This window comes from Megalobrama amblycephala, linkage group LG22 (genome assembly GCF_018812025.1).
Source record: "Megalobrama amblycephala isolate DHTTF-2021 linkage group LG22, ASM1881202v1, whole genome shotgun sequence".
NCBI lineage: Eukaryota > Metazoa > Chordata > Actinopteri > Cypriniformes > Xenocyprididae > Megalobrama > Megalobrama amblycephala.
The window spans coordinates 30,878,957-30,898,755 of record NC_063065.1 but is presented as its reverse complement, the minus strand read 5'-3'; the positions used below and the strand labels follow the sequence as shown (position 1 = coordinate 30,898,755).

Genomic DNA, 19,799 nt, shown 5'->3' with positions numbered 1-19,799 from the left:
AAAGAGAACAGACCAACAGGGTGTTTGAACAAATAAACCTCAATGTGGACAACCTCAAATTCGCGGGATGCTCCATTTCAGCTTCAGCTCCATAACGAGACTAGGCAAAGACCACTGTGAAGCCGAAGGGGTGGAGGGAGAGTTCGCTGGAGCTGTTTTTGATGTTGCCTCTATGCCAAAATTTCCAGTCATTGTGACTGAACAAGGCGAAGCCTCTCGTTCTTTGATGTGAGAGGAAGCACTTTGCTGGGATATTCTGTTCACCATTCAGTTTGATGCTGCTTTTTCACACACTCACAGCAGGGATCGTGATGTTCTATTTAAACCACGCGCTTGATGATGTAATATCTGCTCCAGTGTTGTGCCGAATTCGGACCCCTGCCAGATTATCAGCCAGTATGTTTAGGATTTGGAAACGATGTTGATACCGGCTCCCGGGGACAGAGGCGGTTTTGTTCTGGTCCAGTGGCACTTGTGGAAAAGACACTCCTGTGAATTACTGAAGAGTTTGATGAGGAGAAGGAAATGATGTACGGAGGGAGGGAGCTGAGGAAAAAGAAGGAGAAAGAAAACACACCGAGAGAATTCAGGAAGAGTCTTGAATGACCAGACTGCTCCCTAGTGGACTTTGTTAGACAAAATCTAGCGTTGCTTTTAAGGACACAATCTAATGTGTTTGACAGCAGGGAGGGAACAACCAGCCTACTGTTTCTGGTCACCAACGACATGGATGCCTGCCATTTATCTTCCTGTCAGAGTTATTGTTTTTAAATATGCACCTTTAGTTGTGCTGTCTTCCATTTGAGAGCTTTTACGGCATGACTCTTCTGAAAGGTGTACTGCTTTTCAGAACCATATTGAGACATTCATACTAATAATGTAAATACAGCCTATACAGTAAATCATTTTAGTCACTGGGGAAGATATAATGTGTTAATGGGGAATATCAGAGTGATCTTGTTTCACCCCTCTGAATCTAAAGCTGCATTTGCACTGCAGGTCTTGATGCCCAATTCTGATTTGTTGACTAAATCTGATCTTCTTTCAAAAGTGACCCATTTCCGATATACAGCCTCAGGTAACCTCTGCATGTCCTGTGACAGTACAGACAACACACAGCTCCACGATTCATCATTTACTCCCATCAATGTTTATATATATATATATACAGTACAGTCCAAAAGTTTGGAACCACTAAGATTTTTAATGTTTTTAAAAGAAGTTTCGTCTGCTCACCAAGGCTACATTTATTTAATTAAAAATACAGTAAAAAACAGTAATATTGTGAAATATTATTACAATTTAAAATAACTGTGTACTATTTAAATATATTTGACAAAGTAATTTATTCCTGTGATGCAAAGCTGAATTTTCAGCATCATTACTCCAGTCTTCAGTGTCACATGATCCTTCAGAAATCATTCTAATATGCTGATCTGCTGCTCAAGAAACATTTATGATTATTTTCAATGTTGAAAACAGTTGTGTACTTTTTTTTTCAGGATTCCTTGATGAATAGAAAGTTCAAAAGAACAGCATTTATCTGAAATACAAAGCTTCTGTAGCATTATACACTACCGTTCAAAAGTTTGGGGTCAGTAAGAATTTTTATTTTTATTTTTCTGAAAAGAAATTAAAGAAATGAATACTTTTATTCAGCAAGGATGCATTAAATCAATCAAAAGTGGCAGTAAAGACATTTATAATGTTACAAAAGATTAGATTTCAGATAAACACTGTTCTTTTGAACTTTCTATTCATCAAATAATCCTGAAAAAAAATATTGTACACAAATATTTTGTACAATTGTACACATTAAATGTTTCTTGAGCAGCAGATCAGCATATCAGAATGATTTCTGAAGGATCATGTGACACTGAAGACTGGAGTAATGATGCTGAAAATTCAGCTTTGATCACAGGAATAAATTACTTTGTCAAATATATTCAAATAGAAAACAGTTATTTTAAATTGTAATAATATTTCACAATATTACTGTTTTTACTGTATTTTTAATTAAATAAATGTAGCCTTGATGAGCAGACGAAACTTCTTTTAAAAACATTAAAAATCTTAGTGGTTCCAAACTTTTGGACTGTACTGTATCTGCATGTACATTTTACACTTGGCGAAACAACCCAAGGTAGATGTACTGACCCGGAAAAGCTTTGGCTGAAACAGAAGCAAAAAAGGTGTGATTTGCAATGGACCCAGATGAAAGGTTAATACACTTCTAAAAAGGGGGTTAAAAACAACCCAAGTTGGGTTGAAAATGGACAAACCCAGTGGTTGGGTTAAATGTTTGCCCAACCTGCTGGGTAGTTTTATTTAACTCAACTATTATTTAAAAATTACTATATGGCTAGCTTAAAATGAACCCAAAATAGATTGGAAGACTTTTAGAGTGTAGTTAATAGCAGGCTTTTGCCTTTCTTTCTTTTGAACGGGAGAAAGTGCAATGTGCAATATGGCGGAATAAGTCCTGCCTTCTAAATAAGAGCCATCGCGTCACTGCAGCGCCCGTTAGAAGCTCCGGTTCCTATAGAAACAGTCAGACGCGCGCCTCCGAAATGAGACACAAGAGTCACGCACTTAGGACTGCGCGTGCATTAGCTTGATCCAGCCTGAAAAATACCGTTTTTTGTCAGAGAAACAAAATTTTGAGACAGTTGTTGTCAGATTTCATTGATTTCAAATATGAAATTTAATTGAAAGCTTGCCGTTCATTTGTCTATGTCACTTTTTCAATGACATAAGACCTGCATTGATGGGAATATCTGATCTGTCCATTTACATGGCAGACACAAATTCATATATCCGAACCATCTGAGAATAATCCGAGAAGAAGAAGAAGAATCAGAGAAGAATCCATGTGCTTTTTCCTGCTTACACATTCATGGGTCATATCCAATCAGTGCCACATGGGAGGAATCGGAATTGGGTCACTTGAACCATGTAATGTAAATGTCTGTTTACACCAAGAACGGTAAATATATTTACGTCCACATCAACGCACGATAACGTTCTGTTTATTTTAAGCAGGTGCTGCAGTTATCTCGTCTGCCGCATTAAAGTCAGCTCTTCTCTATTGTGCCGTTTATCCGAGTGAAAAGCTTCTGCACCGATAAATCATTTAGAGTAAATAGTGTCCCTGCCTGTTTTAAATCTGAGACTGGCACACTGCTTTGGCATCGGAGTCATTTGTTTTGTTATATAAGTTTTAATTTGTCATGACTTGTGAAGGACTATTGACATGGTGTAAACATGACTACAAGTTTCAGAAGCTGTGTGGATCCATCTGTCACCTGCGGAGTCATGAAACAAAACTGCACCGACTAGTGGCTGAGGTGGGTATCACCATCAGTACCCTGGAAATAGACGGCCGTGTTAAAAGATTAAATTAAATGAATAAAAATACCTGCTTAGAATTCTGCCAACTAGTGCCATAAAAATCAAAAGCATGACATCTATTGTCTGAAAAGGATGTATTTTGTATTAGTCGGGTTCTCTGAACTACAGTAGGGTGAATGCAGGTAAAGTGGGCCACTTTTTGTTAAACGTGTAATTTAGATAACTAGATGCTTTTTTCTGTAATTAAAGACCATTGTTATGCTCTGAAAGTGTAAACGCATTGAGCACAATACAATCAAACTTAAACAGCCATTTCAGGCCTAATACTAATTACTGATTCAAGGTTAAGAGTGTAACCTAACACATTTCTGCCATTGTGCACTCAACATTTATATAAGGTAATAAATCTCATAAACTGAGATGCTGCTCAACTGATCTTTTGATTTTTGCCCAAATTCAACTTTAATCTTTCTGTGTATTTATTCAAGTGTTTCTATGGCAGAAATAATTGAACGGTAGCAAGTAAGAATACAGACTTTACAACTCTGTTCGGCCTGGTTTCACAGACAGCCCACATTAAAAAATACTATAGTAATTCATAGTAAATACTTTAGTGTTTTTGAACCATACTATAGTATACTGTAGTATAATATACCCTATAGTTGTAGAAAACTTAGTACAGTATTGGGTAATTTGTTTATATAGTTGTTATATTACCACAGCAACTATATACCACAACAAATTAATTCAAGTACTTTACTATAGTATGGTTTAAAAACACTATAGTATTTACTATAAATGACTATAGTATTTTTCATGTTTGCAAGTAGATTAAGCCAGGATTAGGCCTCGGTTCAATTAGGATCACCATTACTGTTGTGCATCTTGAGACAAAACAATGACACTGACATATTTCAAGATGTGTCAGTACAAGTTGCTTTCATCTAAAACAGCTGTTCTATTTTAAGTTGTAATAGTCAGATATGGCCGCTAGAGGTCTATGTTGCTCTTTTTAGTAGGAAAGCAACTCTTTTTTTTTTTCTTCTTCTTCACAGATTGGCTCTTCATCTGTCCTTACTGATTTAAATTCGAAGACAATCATGTTTATAAGCACTGAGCTACAAGACAGCGCGCTACATTAAATTAAGGTTATTAAAATAAAGTTGTCCAACCAAATTATTCTTTTTTTATTTCTAAAATAAATGCCTGAATTAATTAATTTTGATTTTTGTAAGAATGCCATTGAATACTATAGTTTTCAGCATTAAAGTGATTGATACATGCAATATAAAATAACATATGTACATAGAAATACCAATGGATTTTGTTTAACTAAGCTTGATGAACAATAAGAAACAGGTTTTTAATGAGATTCTGTAAATAAAAAGTCAAAACAATAGCGTATTCACTGCGCATTCGCTATTTTTAATGTTGCAAGCTCTCCTCAAGGTTTAATATTTCAAACTTAGTTGTAATTCTATTCTTTGACAACTATAATCAACATTAACTGAGCTCATTTATGGTGTCAGTAAATTCTGTTATAGCAAGGAAAGTGTATAATATCTACACTGAGCTGTCACATATTTAACAATTTTAACAGGTGAAGCATACAAAACAAGGCCTGAAACTCTTTAAACCGACCTTCATTTAAGTAGCCTACACACTTGTTAAAACTAATGTAATTCTATTATTGAGAGAGTACTAGAGTGGGTAAATAAATAAATCATCGAGCTGTCGGGTCGGGTTTAGCGGGAACATTAAAGCTTACGTGTTTGCGTCATGTCCGTAATATACAGGATATGACGTGTGTGAGTGTTGCTGAACAGCTTTGGCTTTTGCTACATAATAAATAGTGCATAATTTGAACTATATTCGGCAGGTTAGCAATATGCAATACATAGATATATGTATATGGAGTAACACAACAATGCAAAAATAATAAGATTTCTAAAAGATTTTAATGATTATATTTCATGATAAAGTTTAGGTTTATATAGCGGGACATGTAACAAATGCTATTTTTTTAAGTGTTCTGGCTAGTTTTTAATAATGTTTTAAATTATATATTTTAAATTTGCGGTTAGAGTAATGTTCAGGACATTTTGCTTAATAATAAAATGCATTTTAGAGTTAATTTCATGCATATTTATGTCCTGGGGACAGAAATGGCACCCATTCGGTGGAACGGCCCATGGATAGTGAGGAAACACCCACTGTGAACGCGACAGACAGAGTCCGTGTCATTATAGTCTCTGTTGTGATCTTTTATCTGTCAGAAGGTCTGGAGCAGCATGATAGATCTGCTCTGAGATGGCGATACACGGTAACCATGGCGATTCCTCAATCCATCAGATTCATCCGCGCTGACGTGGAAGAACTACTCTATTAACATGCAATATTATGTTTCAACCACAGATGGCGGTAGAGAATAAACACATAATAGATTACAGGGTTGAATTCAGTGTAATCTGAGCTGTCACTCTTTAAGGTCTATGTAGTGTTTGTTTGTAGTCTGATAGTCTGAGTATTTTTTCCATAACTTAAAAAAGTTTGTTTTTTCCTACAATAATCGTAGCTCAATTAAAGCAGTCAACACTGCACTTTGTGCTAAAATTGAGAAAATTGAACGAGGTTATTTATTTGTCTTCCTGTCATAGATGCATAAAAAATGTATGTAATTTCTTAGGTGTTACAATTCTACGCAATGTTCAGTTTTTGCAACAGGAGGAAAATCGTGCAGTAACAGCATACATATTTAAAAAAATAAAAAAAATAAAGTTTTTGGTAGTTAATTAAAATAGTTTACTACAAAAGTCATTGTATAATATGGAATATTAACAAATAGGGTACATCATACAGTTTACCATGGTTCATTAGTGAATGCATTTTATTATTATTATTATTATTACTGGTGTTGCTCTTGTTATTTGAAGTTATAGCAGATTGTAATTGGACTTCAAGGCTCAGCTCATCTTGGCAGTAAATAGAACTGATGATGCTTTGTGGGAGGAGCCAGGCAGGAGGCGGAGTCACAGCAGTGCGATGCAGAAATGACGGCCGCTGATTGGCTGCTGTCCGCGGTGCTGATGCGGGAGAGAGTGACGATCGTCGGACGCGCGCTCTGCGTTGTGCTGGTCGGAATGGATTTCCACTGGATCTTTCTGCACGGGATTATCGCGTTTGGGATTTAGGACCGCAGCAGGAGTTGGAGTATGATTCACAGACAGCTCATTCTGTCCCAGGTAGGAGTGTTTGAGCTCTTTACTGTCCATGTGTCATATCTGTGCCACTGAAGAGCCAGTTCCCTCTCTGCAGCGCTCGTTTAAAGATGTCATGTGTGTGTGTGTGTGTGTGTGTGTGTGTTTACCCTGATACTGGTGCTATAGGGGGATCTCTCTTTCTCTCCCTCTCTTGTGTCATTGAGCTTTCCTCTCTTCCCTCCAATCAAGAAGCGCATGACACACAATGTGATGCTGACATGCATTTGAGCATGATGATGTTTACATACTTCCCCAAGCCAGAGGGATACACGAGCTGAGGGGGGAAATAAATTAAATAAATAATTATATATATAGTAAAATATGACTTTGGCTCTATGCAGTACATTATGTGCTCTTGATAGAAGCTTAAATTCTGCCATAAGAAACAGAAGAATTCTCTTCTTATTTTCACTCTTATCTCACATTCACTAACTCCATTGGATATGACGATGCTTATTAGATCATTTAATTTTGATCAAAATTCAGCTTTCAAGAATCCAGTGCAAATGACTTTCCTGTGTAATTTGTGGGTCTGTTGATGATGCATACATAGTTATGACCCAATCATAAATGCTTTTGTCATAATAAACGCATTAGACTATGTCAAAAGTGCTGGAATGGAAACTAATACCTAATTATTTCAATACTGAAGCCCATAATGTTTATGAAGAGGGTGTTCTGAATCTGGATGGCGATACAGAGGAGCATCAGGACTGCATCATCATCATTAGTTCATAATTCTGGCCTTCAGTCAAAACAGAAAAGGCTTCATATGTTTCCTGTCTGGCACTATTATGGATCTGATGCCACACTGTTGATTATGAGAGAGATTTATGATGCAGTGGGTTTGGCCTTTATTGGATGTGAGGTTAGGATTGATCGTCAGGGTTCATCAAACAGGACTTTACCCCCGGCACTCTGGGATTATCGTGGTTTAGTAAATGTATTTACATATCTAAACGCACATGCATTTACCAATCTATCTAAAAGGGCACATAGACTTACTGTTTTTGAAATAAAGCTATACTTATAATAATAATGACTAACATAGCAGAGCATCTCCAAAACTGCAGCTCTTGTGGGGTGTTCCCGGTCTGCAGTGGTCAGTATCTATCAAAAGTGCTCCAAGGAAGGAACAGTGGTGAACCGGAGACAGGGTCATGGGCGGCCGAGGCTCATTGATGCATGTGGTCTCCAGAAGTTAATGCTGGTTCTGATAGAAAGGTGTCAGAATACACAGAGCATCAGTTTGTTGCGTATGGAGCTGCATAGCTGCAGACCAGTCAGGGTGACCATGCTGACTCCTGTCCACCGCCGAAAGAGCCAACAGTGAGCATCAGAACTGGACCACGAGCAATGGAAGAAGGTGGCCTGATCTGATCGTGGATGGCTCTTACCTGGGGAACACATGGCACCAGGATGCACTATGGGAAGAAGGCGAGCCAGTGTGATGCTTTGGGCAATGTTCTGCTGGGAAACCTTGGGTCCTGCCATCCATGTGGATGTACTGTGACACGTACCACCTACCTAAGCATTGTTCAGTCCATGAACAGCCTTTCATGGAAACGGTATTCCCTGGTGAAATGGTTCAGGAATGGTTTGAGGAGCACAACAACGAGTTTGAGGTGTTGATTGTCCTCCAAATTCCCCAGATCTCAATCCAATGGAGCATCTGTGGGATGTGCTGAACAAACAAGTCCGATCCATGGTGGATCCACCTCACAACTTACAGGACTTAAAGGATCTGCTGCGAACATCTTGGTGCAGATCCCACAGCACACCTTCAGGGGTCTAGAAGAGTCCATGTCACAACATTAGGAAGGTGGTCATAATGTTATGATAGAGATAGTATCATTGCTGTTAACTGCATGACGCTACATACGTACATACATACAAGACTGTATCAAACTAGATGTGAAAAACAAGACCGCAGTGCGCCCTGAACTAATGAAAATACTTTGTCTTTTGTGAAAGCTCATGATGGCTGCTAATGGGAAATACACAGCGTGCCAGAGGGAGCGTAACTTCATGAGCTCTCCGTATGAGCGCAGCTGACCTATATCTGCTGCCGTCGCTCGCTGTCACGCTTCGCTGCGTTCTCCTGCTCTGGAGGCTCCACAACATATACTTTCACGTCAGGACGCTGTTGAGTTTTGCAATGGTCTTTTATTGTTCTAATAATAGCACACACACGCACGATCCCAGAAGACACAAACAGTGAGTTTCGCTTGAAGAATATTAGGATTGCAGCTCATTATTATTATGAGGAGATTGTTGATCTTTGGTGAATTCTCCATGTGTTTTCCATTGATCTGTTGTTGATGGCTGAAATCCTGCACCCACAAAAGCTTTTTTTTGTTTTCAGTCTTATTCACACAGGTCTGTGAAGATATACTTAACATAATAATATCTTCATTGTCTTTCTCTTGTCCTCTGTGGATCTTTGTTGTCAATCCCCACCGGATTGTCTCTGGTTTTGCAAGTAAATTTATATTCTAGATATATGTTTTGAAATCAAGACTGTCAGTAAAAGAATACATGCTTTAAAGCTGCAGCTCTGTATTATATTCGCTGCAGATGAAAAGAGCTGCGAGGAGCATCACAGGACTAGTTAGAGGTGTTAAAATGATTTTTGTTTGCAGAAGGACATGTTGGTCATGGTCATTTAAACAAGAACAGCACAGCAGCACACATACTGAACCAGTTCTTTAAATTAAGATGTTAGCTAATATGACTGAATCAACCTGATTATGTTCAACTAATGACAGTCATTTTTAAAGGTCAGATCAGGTAAAAATGGCTCCTTAAGGTACTTTTTACAGTGAGAATGAAAATAAAAAGGAAGAGGGGCGGAGCTTTAACAGCTCAACAACAACAAAGCTGGAGAATCTCACGCAGCCAAAATGAGGAAAGTGTTCAGCCTTACATTGTTCAAACCGGAGTCGACACTGATGGAGAGACTCAGGAAGAAGTTACAACTTTTAGACGTTTCTGAATGGTTAGTGGATAAATTGATGTAGTTGCTGTGGAGTTGATTCAACTCATCCACTAGCATGTGCCGTCATGTTCATCTTTTCACGTTTTCTGGGTTGGTAGATGCACCGGAGACCTGATTATAGCACTTAAACATGGAAAAAAGTCAGATTTTCATTATATGAATATGTCCCCTTTAATCAAAAAATGTATTATTTTGATTTACTGTTATATTGCTATTGTTTATTTATTGCTGTTTCTTTCAATTTTTTCTTAAACCCAAAATAAATCACAAATATATACAGTACAGTCCAAAAGTTTGGAACCACTAAGATTTTTAATGTTTTTAAAAGAAGTTTCGTCTGCTCACCAAGGCTACATTTATTTAATTAAAAATACAGTAAAAAACAGTAATATTGTGAAATATTATTACAATTTAAAATAACTGTTTTCTATTTGAATATATTTGACAAAGTAATTTATTCCTGTGATCAAAGCTGAATTTTCAGCATCATTACTCCAGTCTTCAGTGTCACATGATCCTTCAGAAATCATTCTGATATGCTGATCTGCTGCTCAAGAAACATTTAATGTGTACAATTGTACAAAATATTTGTGCACAATATTTTTTTTCAGGATTATTTGATGAATAGAAAGTTCAAAAGAACAGTGTTTATCTGAAATCTAATCTTTTGTAACATTATAAATGTCTTTACTGCCACTTTTGATTGATTTAATGCATCCTTGCTGAATAAAAGTATTCATTTCTTTAATTTCTTTTCAAAAAAATAAAAATAAAAATTCTTACTGACCCCAAACTTTTGAACGGTAGTGTATAATGCTACAGAAGCTTTGTATTTCAGATAAATGCTGTTCTTTTGAACTTTCTATTCATCAAGGAATCCTGAAAAAAAAAGTACACAACTGTTTTCAACATTGAAAATAATCATAAATGTTTCTTGAGCAGCAGATCAGCATATTAGAATGATTTCTGAAGGATCATGTGACACTGAAGACTGGAGTAACGATGCTGAAAATTCAGCTTTGCATCACAGGAATAAATTACTTTGTCAAATATATTTAAATAGTACACAGTTATTTTAAATTGTAATAATATTTCACAATATTACTGTTTTTTACTGTATTTTTAATTAAATAAATGTAGCCTTGGTGAGCAGACGAAACTTCTTTTAAAAACATTAAAAATCTTAGTGGTTCCAAACTTTTGGACTGTACTGTATATATATATATATATATATATATATATATATATATATATATATATATATATATATATATGATATATACTAAATAAGAATCAAGATGTACAAACTCAACATTTTGGGGGAAATGCTTAATAATCATAAACAATGTCACAATGCAATAAATTATTTTCATGCTAAATATACAGCAATTTGATTTTGGGGTTTAAAAAAATATGAGCATCAGAGAACATCAGATAAAGCATCAGAGAACTCCCCAGCACTGCCAGAAACGGATGATTTTAGAAGGGGGATCGAATCGATGACGGAAGGTTGCGCTCAACTCAGGGAACAGCACTGCAGTCCATTAAGTTAATTATACGGGAACCTTTCACATTGTAATGAACGCACACTTCCTGGTTAAAGTTGGCGTTTGAAGAAATCTATTCTGTTTCAGGATATGAGAATGAGCTGTGTCAGCGGTGAAAATGATTGCACTTTATTGTCATTTACTCCTCATAGCAGCGAATATGAGTGAGAGCGAAGGTTGGGTTATAGAGCTTAATTACAGCATGCAGTGACATCATCACTGTAACACTGACTCGATGAGGAGCTTCAGATGGGATTGAGCAATGACAGTGTGTTTGATGAGAAGTTCTGCAGCACATTTAAACTCTGTTACTTCGTTTTCAGCATGTTTTTAGTACAACATGAACATTGACTGTTGAGAGGATGTTTGAATTATGCAATAATGGAGTGTTCTAATAATGTTTTTTAGAATGTGCTTAACTACTTAAAAACAGTCTTAAAACATTCATGACTTAATGGAAACATTAGGAAAACATTCTCAGAACATAAAATAAGGAAGACAGTATTTTTGAATGACGTGTAATTTAATCAAAGGATGAAATGATGTAAAGTGGAACAAAAATCAACTAATACCACAAAATATCACAGTAATGATACATTTTTTTTGGTAATTCCTTCTGATATTTGGGCTGCTGTTTTCTCACTTCATGACGTCAGTCCAGTGTTTGAAATAACTTCCTTTTATGATCGGACATGGCTTCATATCACAGAATTAGACAGAAAACAGTATTTACAGTGATAATGTCGATTAGCATTGCATTATAAATATAATTTATTCTTATTAAAATACCCAAGATGGCTTTACATTACATGTGTGTGCTCAATAATTCTCACATCACCCTATTTTGGGTAATAAATAGATAAAAATAGTGCTTCTCTCTGAAGAAATTCAGATATATGTGAATTTAGACATATATGAATCCATAAGTGGATGCATTAGATTTCCTGACAAAAAATTAAGAAATTATTGTCAAAGATTTTTGTTAAAATGATTAAAGATTTTATAATAAAACTAATGATTTAATATTATAGGCCCACTGCTCGTCACCCTGCTTCTTTTCTGTAAAATATGATAATAATAATAAATATATTTGTACTAATTACAATTTTTAAAAATATTTTATACTAATAATAATAATAATCATGATCATAGTAATTATTATTAGTCATAAAAAAATAACATTTTTGGCCAAATTGTGCAGCCCTACAAACAAGCACAACAAATCTGGTGTTCTTTATCATGTTTATTAAATCACAATTTTAACCTGAAAAATCACAATGAGATTTTTCCCTCAAATCGTGCAGCCCTACTAAGAGGAAAAAAAATAAACTTTTAAGAAAGAACTTTGAAGATCTGATCACTGAAAGGTTCTTTGAGGAGCACAAAACGGTTCACATCACTGTGAAGCCCTCTTCAGGAAGAGTGTAGTGAAGAGAGTCCTCTCACTGGATTGGTGCCCAGGGTGTCAGTGGGTTAGTGGGCGTCCCGAGATTCACCCATGTGTGAACGTCTTCCTGTGCTGCTGGGAATTGAGCTCTCTGTGAGCTGTGCCGGCACATGAATACATGATTCCACCACAGATTAAATGATAAAAAAAAAAGGTAATTATGACTTAATCTCACAACTCTGATCTTTTTCTCATAATTCAGAGTTTATATCTCACAATTATAAAAAAAAAAAAAAAAAAAAGAATTGCATGTTGTAAATTTGGAGTTGCAAGAAATCAGATTTGTGAGATATAAAGTTGCAATTGTAATAAAATAGTAATAATTACAAGTTTATATATCACAATTTTGACTTTTTTTCCTCAGTCTTGTAAAATTTAAACTTACCATTCTTATGAATAATTAATTTTACCAATAATTACAATAAATATTCATTCTTATAAATAATTTAGAGTTTATATCTCACAATTATAAGAAAAAAACTCAGAATTTCAAGTTGTAAATTTGGAGTTGCAAGAAATAAAGTCAGATTTGCAAGATATAAAGCTGCAATTGTGAGAAAATAGTCATTAATACAAGTTTATATATCACAATTTTGACAGTTTTTCTCAGACTCATGAAATATAAACTTGCAATTCTTAAAAAAAAAGTCTGAATTGTGAGATAGTCACATTTACCTTTTTTATTTTCTATTACGTTGCAGAAATAAGCTTCCATTTAAACCTGTTACATGTTCCCCGTTTGCTTGGACTTTTATGTTGTATTTCTAGTTTCCTGTTTCCTGTGTCTAGTTTTGTAGTCCTTTTGTTTCATTGGTTCTTCTTGATTGGAATGAAACAGAGGGACTACAAAACTAGATACAGGAAACAGTCAGAAACAAACAGAGAACATGTAACAACACCAGAACGGCAACAAAAATGCTACAAAAATATCAAGTTTAAAGGTGCCCTCGAATCAAAAATTGAATTTACCTCGGCATAGTTAAATAACAAGAGTTCAGTACATGGAAATGACATACAGTGAGTCTCAAACTCCATTGTTTCCTCTTTCTTATATAAATCTCATTTGTTTAAAATACCTCAGAAGAACAGGCGAATCTCAACATAACACTGACTGTTACGTAACAGTCGAGATCATTAATATGTACATGATACATATGGACATGATTCATGATAACATGATATTTTTTGTGATATTTGTAAATTGTCTTTGTAAAATGTTTCGTTAGCATGTTGCTAATGTACTGTTAAATGTGGTTAAAGTTACCATCGTTTCTTACTGTATTCACGGAGACAAGAGCCGTCGCTATTTTCATTATTAAACACTTGCAGTCTGTATAATTCATAAACACAACTTCATTCTTTATAAATCTCTCCAACAGTGTGTAATGTTAGCTTTAGCCACGGAGCATAGCCTCAAATTCATTCAGAATCAAATGTAAACATCCAAATAAATACTATACTCACATGATCCGACGCATGCATGCAGTATGCATGACGAACATCTTGCAACCTTGCAAGATTATTTTACAAGAAGATACTGTTTCAGTTTTTCTGCTTAAAAATGTTATTACTTTTCTGTTTCTCTGTCGTTGTGAAATTTACTGGGCACTTGTGAGTGAAGATCATTTGTGCTCCAGTTGTTTTTCAGTATGTGTTATTTACACAGTCTCCATTATCACACATTTCAGCCCCAGCGGGGTTTGGGATCCATTTCTAGAAGAGCATTAGTGAAGGATGGAGCTGCTCCTGTCTAATAGTTTCATTCTTTCGTTCTACAATGAGCGTTTTTCAGTAAGATCAATGAAAGCGACGTGCTCCACAACATTACAGCCTGAGGAACATCAGCCGTCAATCTCAGATGGGACGTAATTCACTTAAGTCATGTAGATAACGCTTCTGTTAGCTATGCAGGATACGTAATGTTAACATTGAGAGCGTTTGCTCGGTCTCACGGCATATCAAAGCCTAATTTACGTCGTTTGGCGATCGATGATTTCTCACAAATCCATAAATGTATTGTGCAGTCAGAAGAAAGCTGGAGGGAATATCAGTGTTCATTAACAGACGCAGGAGTTAATTTCAGTGATTAGCTGTCATGTTTCGAGGGGTTATAGAGAGGATGTTAACAAAATGTGTTAGAAATACTCAATTTTATTGAAATAATTGATTTTATTAGGACCTGCAAACAAAGAGATTCCACTTCAACCCTCCGATAATGTGTCTGGATGAATGAATGATGCTGCTGTTGTTGAACTCGCTTACCTCACAGGGGTTTAGAATAAAGAATATTCCAGATTAAATACATGCTCAAAGTGCATCATAAAATACTGATTATAAAACATTTTGTTCTTTAAGGTTTTGCTTGTTTTTCATGAAGATTTGTGTAGATACCTTTCGAAAGTGTGAAATAAACTAATACTTTTATTCATTAATGATGCATTGAATTGACCCAAAGACATTTATAATATTATAAAAAAATCTATTTCAAATAAATGCTGTTCTTATGGAATTTCTATTTATCAAAAAATGTTGAAAAATAAATTGTATGATGGTTTCCAGAAAAATATTCAACATTGATAATAATTATAAATGTTTCTTGAGCAGCAGATCATCATATCAGAATGATTTCTGAAGGATCATGTGACACTGAAGACTGGAGTAATGATGCTGAAAATTCAGCTTTGATCACAGGAATAAATTACACTTTACTATATATTCACATAGAAAACAGCTGATTTACACTGGAATAATATTTCAGATTTTTTACTGTATTTTTGATCAAATAAACACAGAGCAGAAGAGACTTCTGGATGAAACAAAAGGACACCAGAATCGGGTGTAATTCATTAATTTAACATGATATGATTGTTCCTGCATTACTGTAATCTGGAATATTGCTTTAAAATGCTTTGGGTGCTTGCAGATCTGTGTCTTGTACTACATGTAATGTCTTGCTTAATGCAGCAGTGATTTTGATTGCATTCTTGCATTTTACATATTAATAATAATATCAATGTAAAATATCCGTTTTTGTTTGAAGCTAAAACCCTCTAACAGCACTGAAGGGTCAAGCTTGAGCGTCCAGCGGTCAGTCTGCTGAACTCTGGAGGTTTGTTTTATGCTGTTTCAGTAACTCCTGACCTTCTCCTCAGGATTTGATGTGCTTTGAGTCGGTGAATCAGAATGCTGCTACACCTGTGTAGTGTGAAGGTCAGTGCTCTTCTTCATGTGACTCCTCCTTCATGACCACCACCATCATCATCATCTTCACCAGCGTTTACTCTTCACGACCAACAAAACTCTCACGTTTACGCTCTTATGTGAAGATTTGGATGGGTTTTGTTCATTTCACAGCCTGTTAACTGTCAGTGTCCCAGTGGTGCTTTTTTATTGCCTTGTTTCCCAGACACATCATTTAGTAATCCTCATAAATTAGAAAGCTTAAACAGACAAAATTCATCCTGTGAAAACTGTTTTGAAATTGGACATTGTTTTACCATGTAAACAGTACTTGTTTAATCCTTTTAGAGGATCAATTTTTGTGATATTAACTTCAAATTTGGATCACAACTTGACTAGACGTGGCTTTGATTTTATAGCAATTTTAGGCTAAAATATATATTTTGTTCGAAAAAAATAGTTCAGTACATTTGCTTTACAGTAAACCTAAACTTTTTTACTTTGGTTTTTTGAGGTGCCGCAGTAATCTGTCGAGTATCATGACTTTAATCATTTTCTTCATAGCTAAATTGATTTTTAAAGATAACTTATAAATCTTTAAGGACAGCACTACTGTGAGCGAGAGGTTGTTAATCGATGGTATTTGCCTCTGTTGGAGCCGTCAGCCCTCATTATTTAACTTAGTTTTAAAATAATCGTGTTTAATAGCGGAATTCTTGGTGAAAAACTACATTACCCATGATGCTCTACAGAAAATCCCACCAATCAGTGAGTCAAAACAAACGAAACACACCGAAAGATCTCATTAGCTCCGCCCACTCCCAAGAAGCGCTTCGAATTACATAATCGAGTCGATCTTTCTACACTCAAAATACTCAAATGTTTGAATATATAAGCATATTTTGCAATAATATATATATATATACAGTCCAAAAGTTTGGAACCACTAAGATTTTTAATGTTTTTAAAAGAAGTTTCGTCTGCTCACCAAGGCTACATTTATTTAATTAAAAATACAGTAAAAAACAGTAATATTGTGAAATATTATTACAATTTAAAATAACTGTTTTCTATTTGAATATATTTCACAAAGTAATTTATTCCTGTGATGCAAAGCTGAATTTTCAGCATCGTTACTCCAGTCTTCAGTGTCACATGATCCTTCAGAAATCATTCTGATATGCTGATTTGCTGCTCAATAAACATTTATGATTATTTTCAATGTTGAAAACAGTTGTGTACTTTTTTTTTCAGGATTCCTTGATGAATAGAAAGTTCAAAAGAACAGCATTTATCTGAAATACAAAGCTTCTGTAGCATTATACACTACCGTTCAAAAGTTTGGGGTCAGTAAGAATTTTTATTTTTATTTTTTTGAAAAGAAATTAAAGAAATGAATACTTTTATTCAGCAAGGATGCATTAAATCAATCAAAAGTGGCAGTAAAGACATTTATAATGTTACAAAAGATTAGATTTCAGATAAACACTGTTCTTTTGAACTTTCTATTCATCAAATAATCCTGAAAAAAAATATTGTGCACAAATATTTTGTACAATTGTACACATTAAATGTTTCTTGAGCAGCAAATCAGCATATCAGAATGATTTCTGAAGGATCATGTGACACTGAAGACTGGAGTAATGATGCTGAAAATTCAGCTTTGATCACAGGAATAAATTACTTTGTCAAATATATTCAAATAGAAAACAGTTATTTTAAATTGTAATAATATTTCACAATATTACTGTTTTTACTGTATTTTTAATTAAATAAATGTAGCCTTGGTGAGCAGACGAAACTTCTTTTAAAAACATTAAAAATCTTAGTGGTTCCAAACTTTTGGACTGTACTGTATATATATATATATATATATATATATATATATATATATATATATATATATATATATATATATATATACATTTTAAATGAGTACACTATAAAAAAATCTTGTTGATTTAACTTAAAAAAGTAAGTTACCTGGTTGCCTTAAAATTTTGAGTTCATTGAAATGATAAAATTTGATTTAAATCAATAAAGGCGATTGGTTTAATAAATAGAAACTCAAAATATTTGTTATATGAACCACATTAATTATCTAAGTTAATTTGACAAAAGAAAAAAGTTGTGATAACAAATCATGAAAATAATGTAGTTTTATATTTCTGGATTGTGCAGTTTGCAGTGCTTCATGGGATTGTAGTTCTTTCCCTCGCTAAAGCTGTTAAGTTCACAGTCTTTTGTATTTTCGTCAGATTTTCAAATGCTTTTTTGCTTCAAATCAAAGTTTGTAGTGATTCTCCTCGTGGCTGGTTGGTTCGGTTCATGACTTTTTGAATTCTCTATGAAAGAAATTAATGGGGAATAAAATACTTCAGCGCCGCTGAAAAGTCGGCGAACACTATTGCACTCTATTAGCAAACATTCATGAACTACAAGCATTTAAGTTCAGATGCTCAGAAAGATTCAGATTCAATCTAGAACTACTGACAAACACCTCATAGATCATTCCTGACTTTACTGGATAATTTCTACATGGATGAAAGAGAATAAAAATGATTTCAATGTTGGTTCAAGCCGGTTTATCCTTATCATGTCTTGGTAAAGCCAGTTTAGTGAGTTAAGTTAGTTGAGAAGCTCGGTGAAGACACTGTTCATTCCAGCGAGAAAGGAAAAGCTTCGGCAGTCCTGTAGGAAACGTTTCCCGAGGAGATAAATGCTGTGTCATTTTGGGCATGTTTTCTTGCTTTCTCTGACACTCCGTTTACTGTGGAAGAGCTCCCAGAGGCATTGCTATTTTAAGGTCTGTGTGTGTGTGTGTGTGTGTGTGTGTGTGTGTGTGTGTGTGTGTGTGTGTGGCAGGCGTTCAGAGAGATGCTGGCTGTTTCATTGTATTTCACCATGCTGATAATACCAAATACTTTAGGGCAAAACAGGGAATATTGTGAATCTCCCCTACAAAACGACTGAAGCGTGTCATTGTGCTTGTAGAAGTCTGGCACACATCGTTCTTCAGCCCTTATATCGCCCATGGTTAAATGTTTTGTGCCTAAAACTGTAAAGAACATCTCATTATTGCATATAAAATCAATGCTAAAGCTGTTGACAGTCATTAGAGCAATATTTCCTCTTTATTCAACTTTATTGGTTTTGATGCTGCATGTTCATCTCCGTTCACTTCCATCTTCTGGAAAGTGTCATACATTCTGACTAACACTGTGTGTCCATAAACAATGCATTGCAAATGTTGTTTTAAAAGGCCACTTATGCTGGATATAGCTTGAACACTATTAGATTCAGGACATGTTGACTGGAGTTATCATGCAGTTCAGCTTTAAAGAGCTCTATTTTTCCCAGTTAGTATATGATAATATTAGAGATACACTGGGGGGAAATATAAGGTAGCCTAAAAATGATAACATCTAAATTAACTGGTTATATTCAAGTCAGAAATATTATTTAATATAGTTGAATCAACTTAAATACATTCATTTACACCAATAAAATTCACTTTTTTGGGTTGCGTATTCAGGTTTAAGCACTAAGGCAGAGGGGAATATTTTTAGTAAACAAAAACTTATATTTCAGTCTGTTTCTCACACAAGGATATCGTATGACTTCACATTTTCCATTCTTAGGCCAATTTCACTGGTGAAGCCAGTCATTTCAATACGAATCCATGCGATCAGGAGTTTCTTCAAGATTACTTCATACATCGATATACTACAGATAATAGACTATAAACTTTTTTTGCCCACAAAATTTCATGTGAGCGCACATTTATACTGTAGATGATTTATTTCCTTAGATTAACATTCATTGAAATTACAAGATTTTAGATTTTAGAAAAACAATTTTTTTTTTTTTCAATTTATTATTTATTTATTTTTCAATTTCAGAATTGGTTAATAAATTCTATATGCTATACGCCTTAAAGAAATATTTGTATTTCTTAATATAAATATAATATAAATAATAATTGTTGCATCGACATTTTCAATGCAACCGTTTTA

At 34.8% G+C, this 19,799-nt stretch overlaps 1 protein-coding gene across 4 annotated transcripts in view; it reads left to right on the top strand.

Annotated features, from left to right (window-relative positions):
- Window positions 1–6,072: 6,072 nt before the first annotated feature.
- Window positions 6,073–19,799, top strand: part of LOC125258149 (E3 ubiquitin-protein ligase HECW1) — a 70,542-nt gene continuing 56,815 nt past the window's right edge. The window contains exons 1-2 of one of the 4 annotated variants that reach the window (XM_048175011.1): window positions 6,073–6,593; window positions 15,756–15,813. In XM_048175011.1, coding sequence (XP_048030968.1) covers window positions 15,787–15,813 — 27 coding nt within the window. In that variant the 5' untranslated portion in view covers window positions 6,073–6,593; window positions 15,756–15,786. The remainder of the gene's footprint in view (window positions 6,594–15,755; window positions 15,814–19,799) is intronic. The other 3 variants (XM_048175014.1, XM_048175010.1, XM_048175012.1) reach the window with 3 other exon arrangements.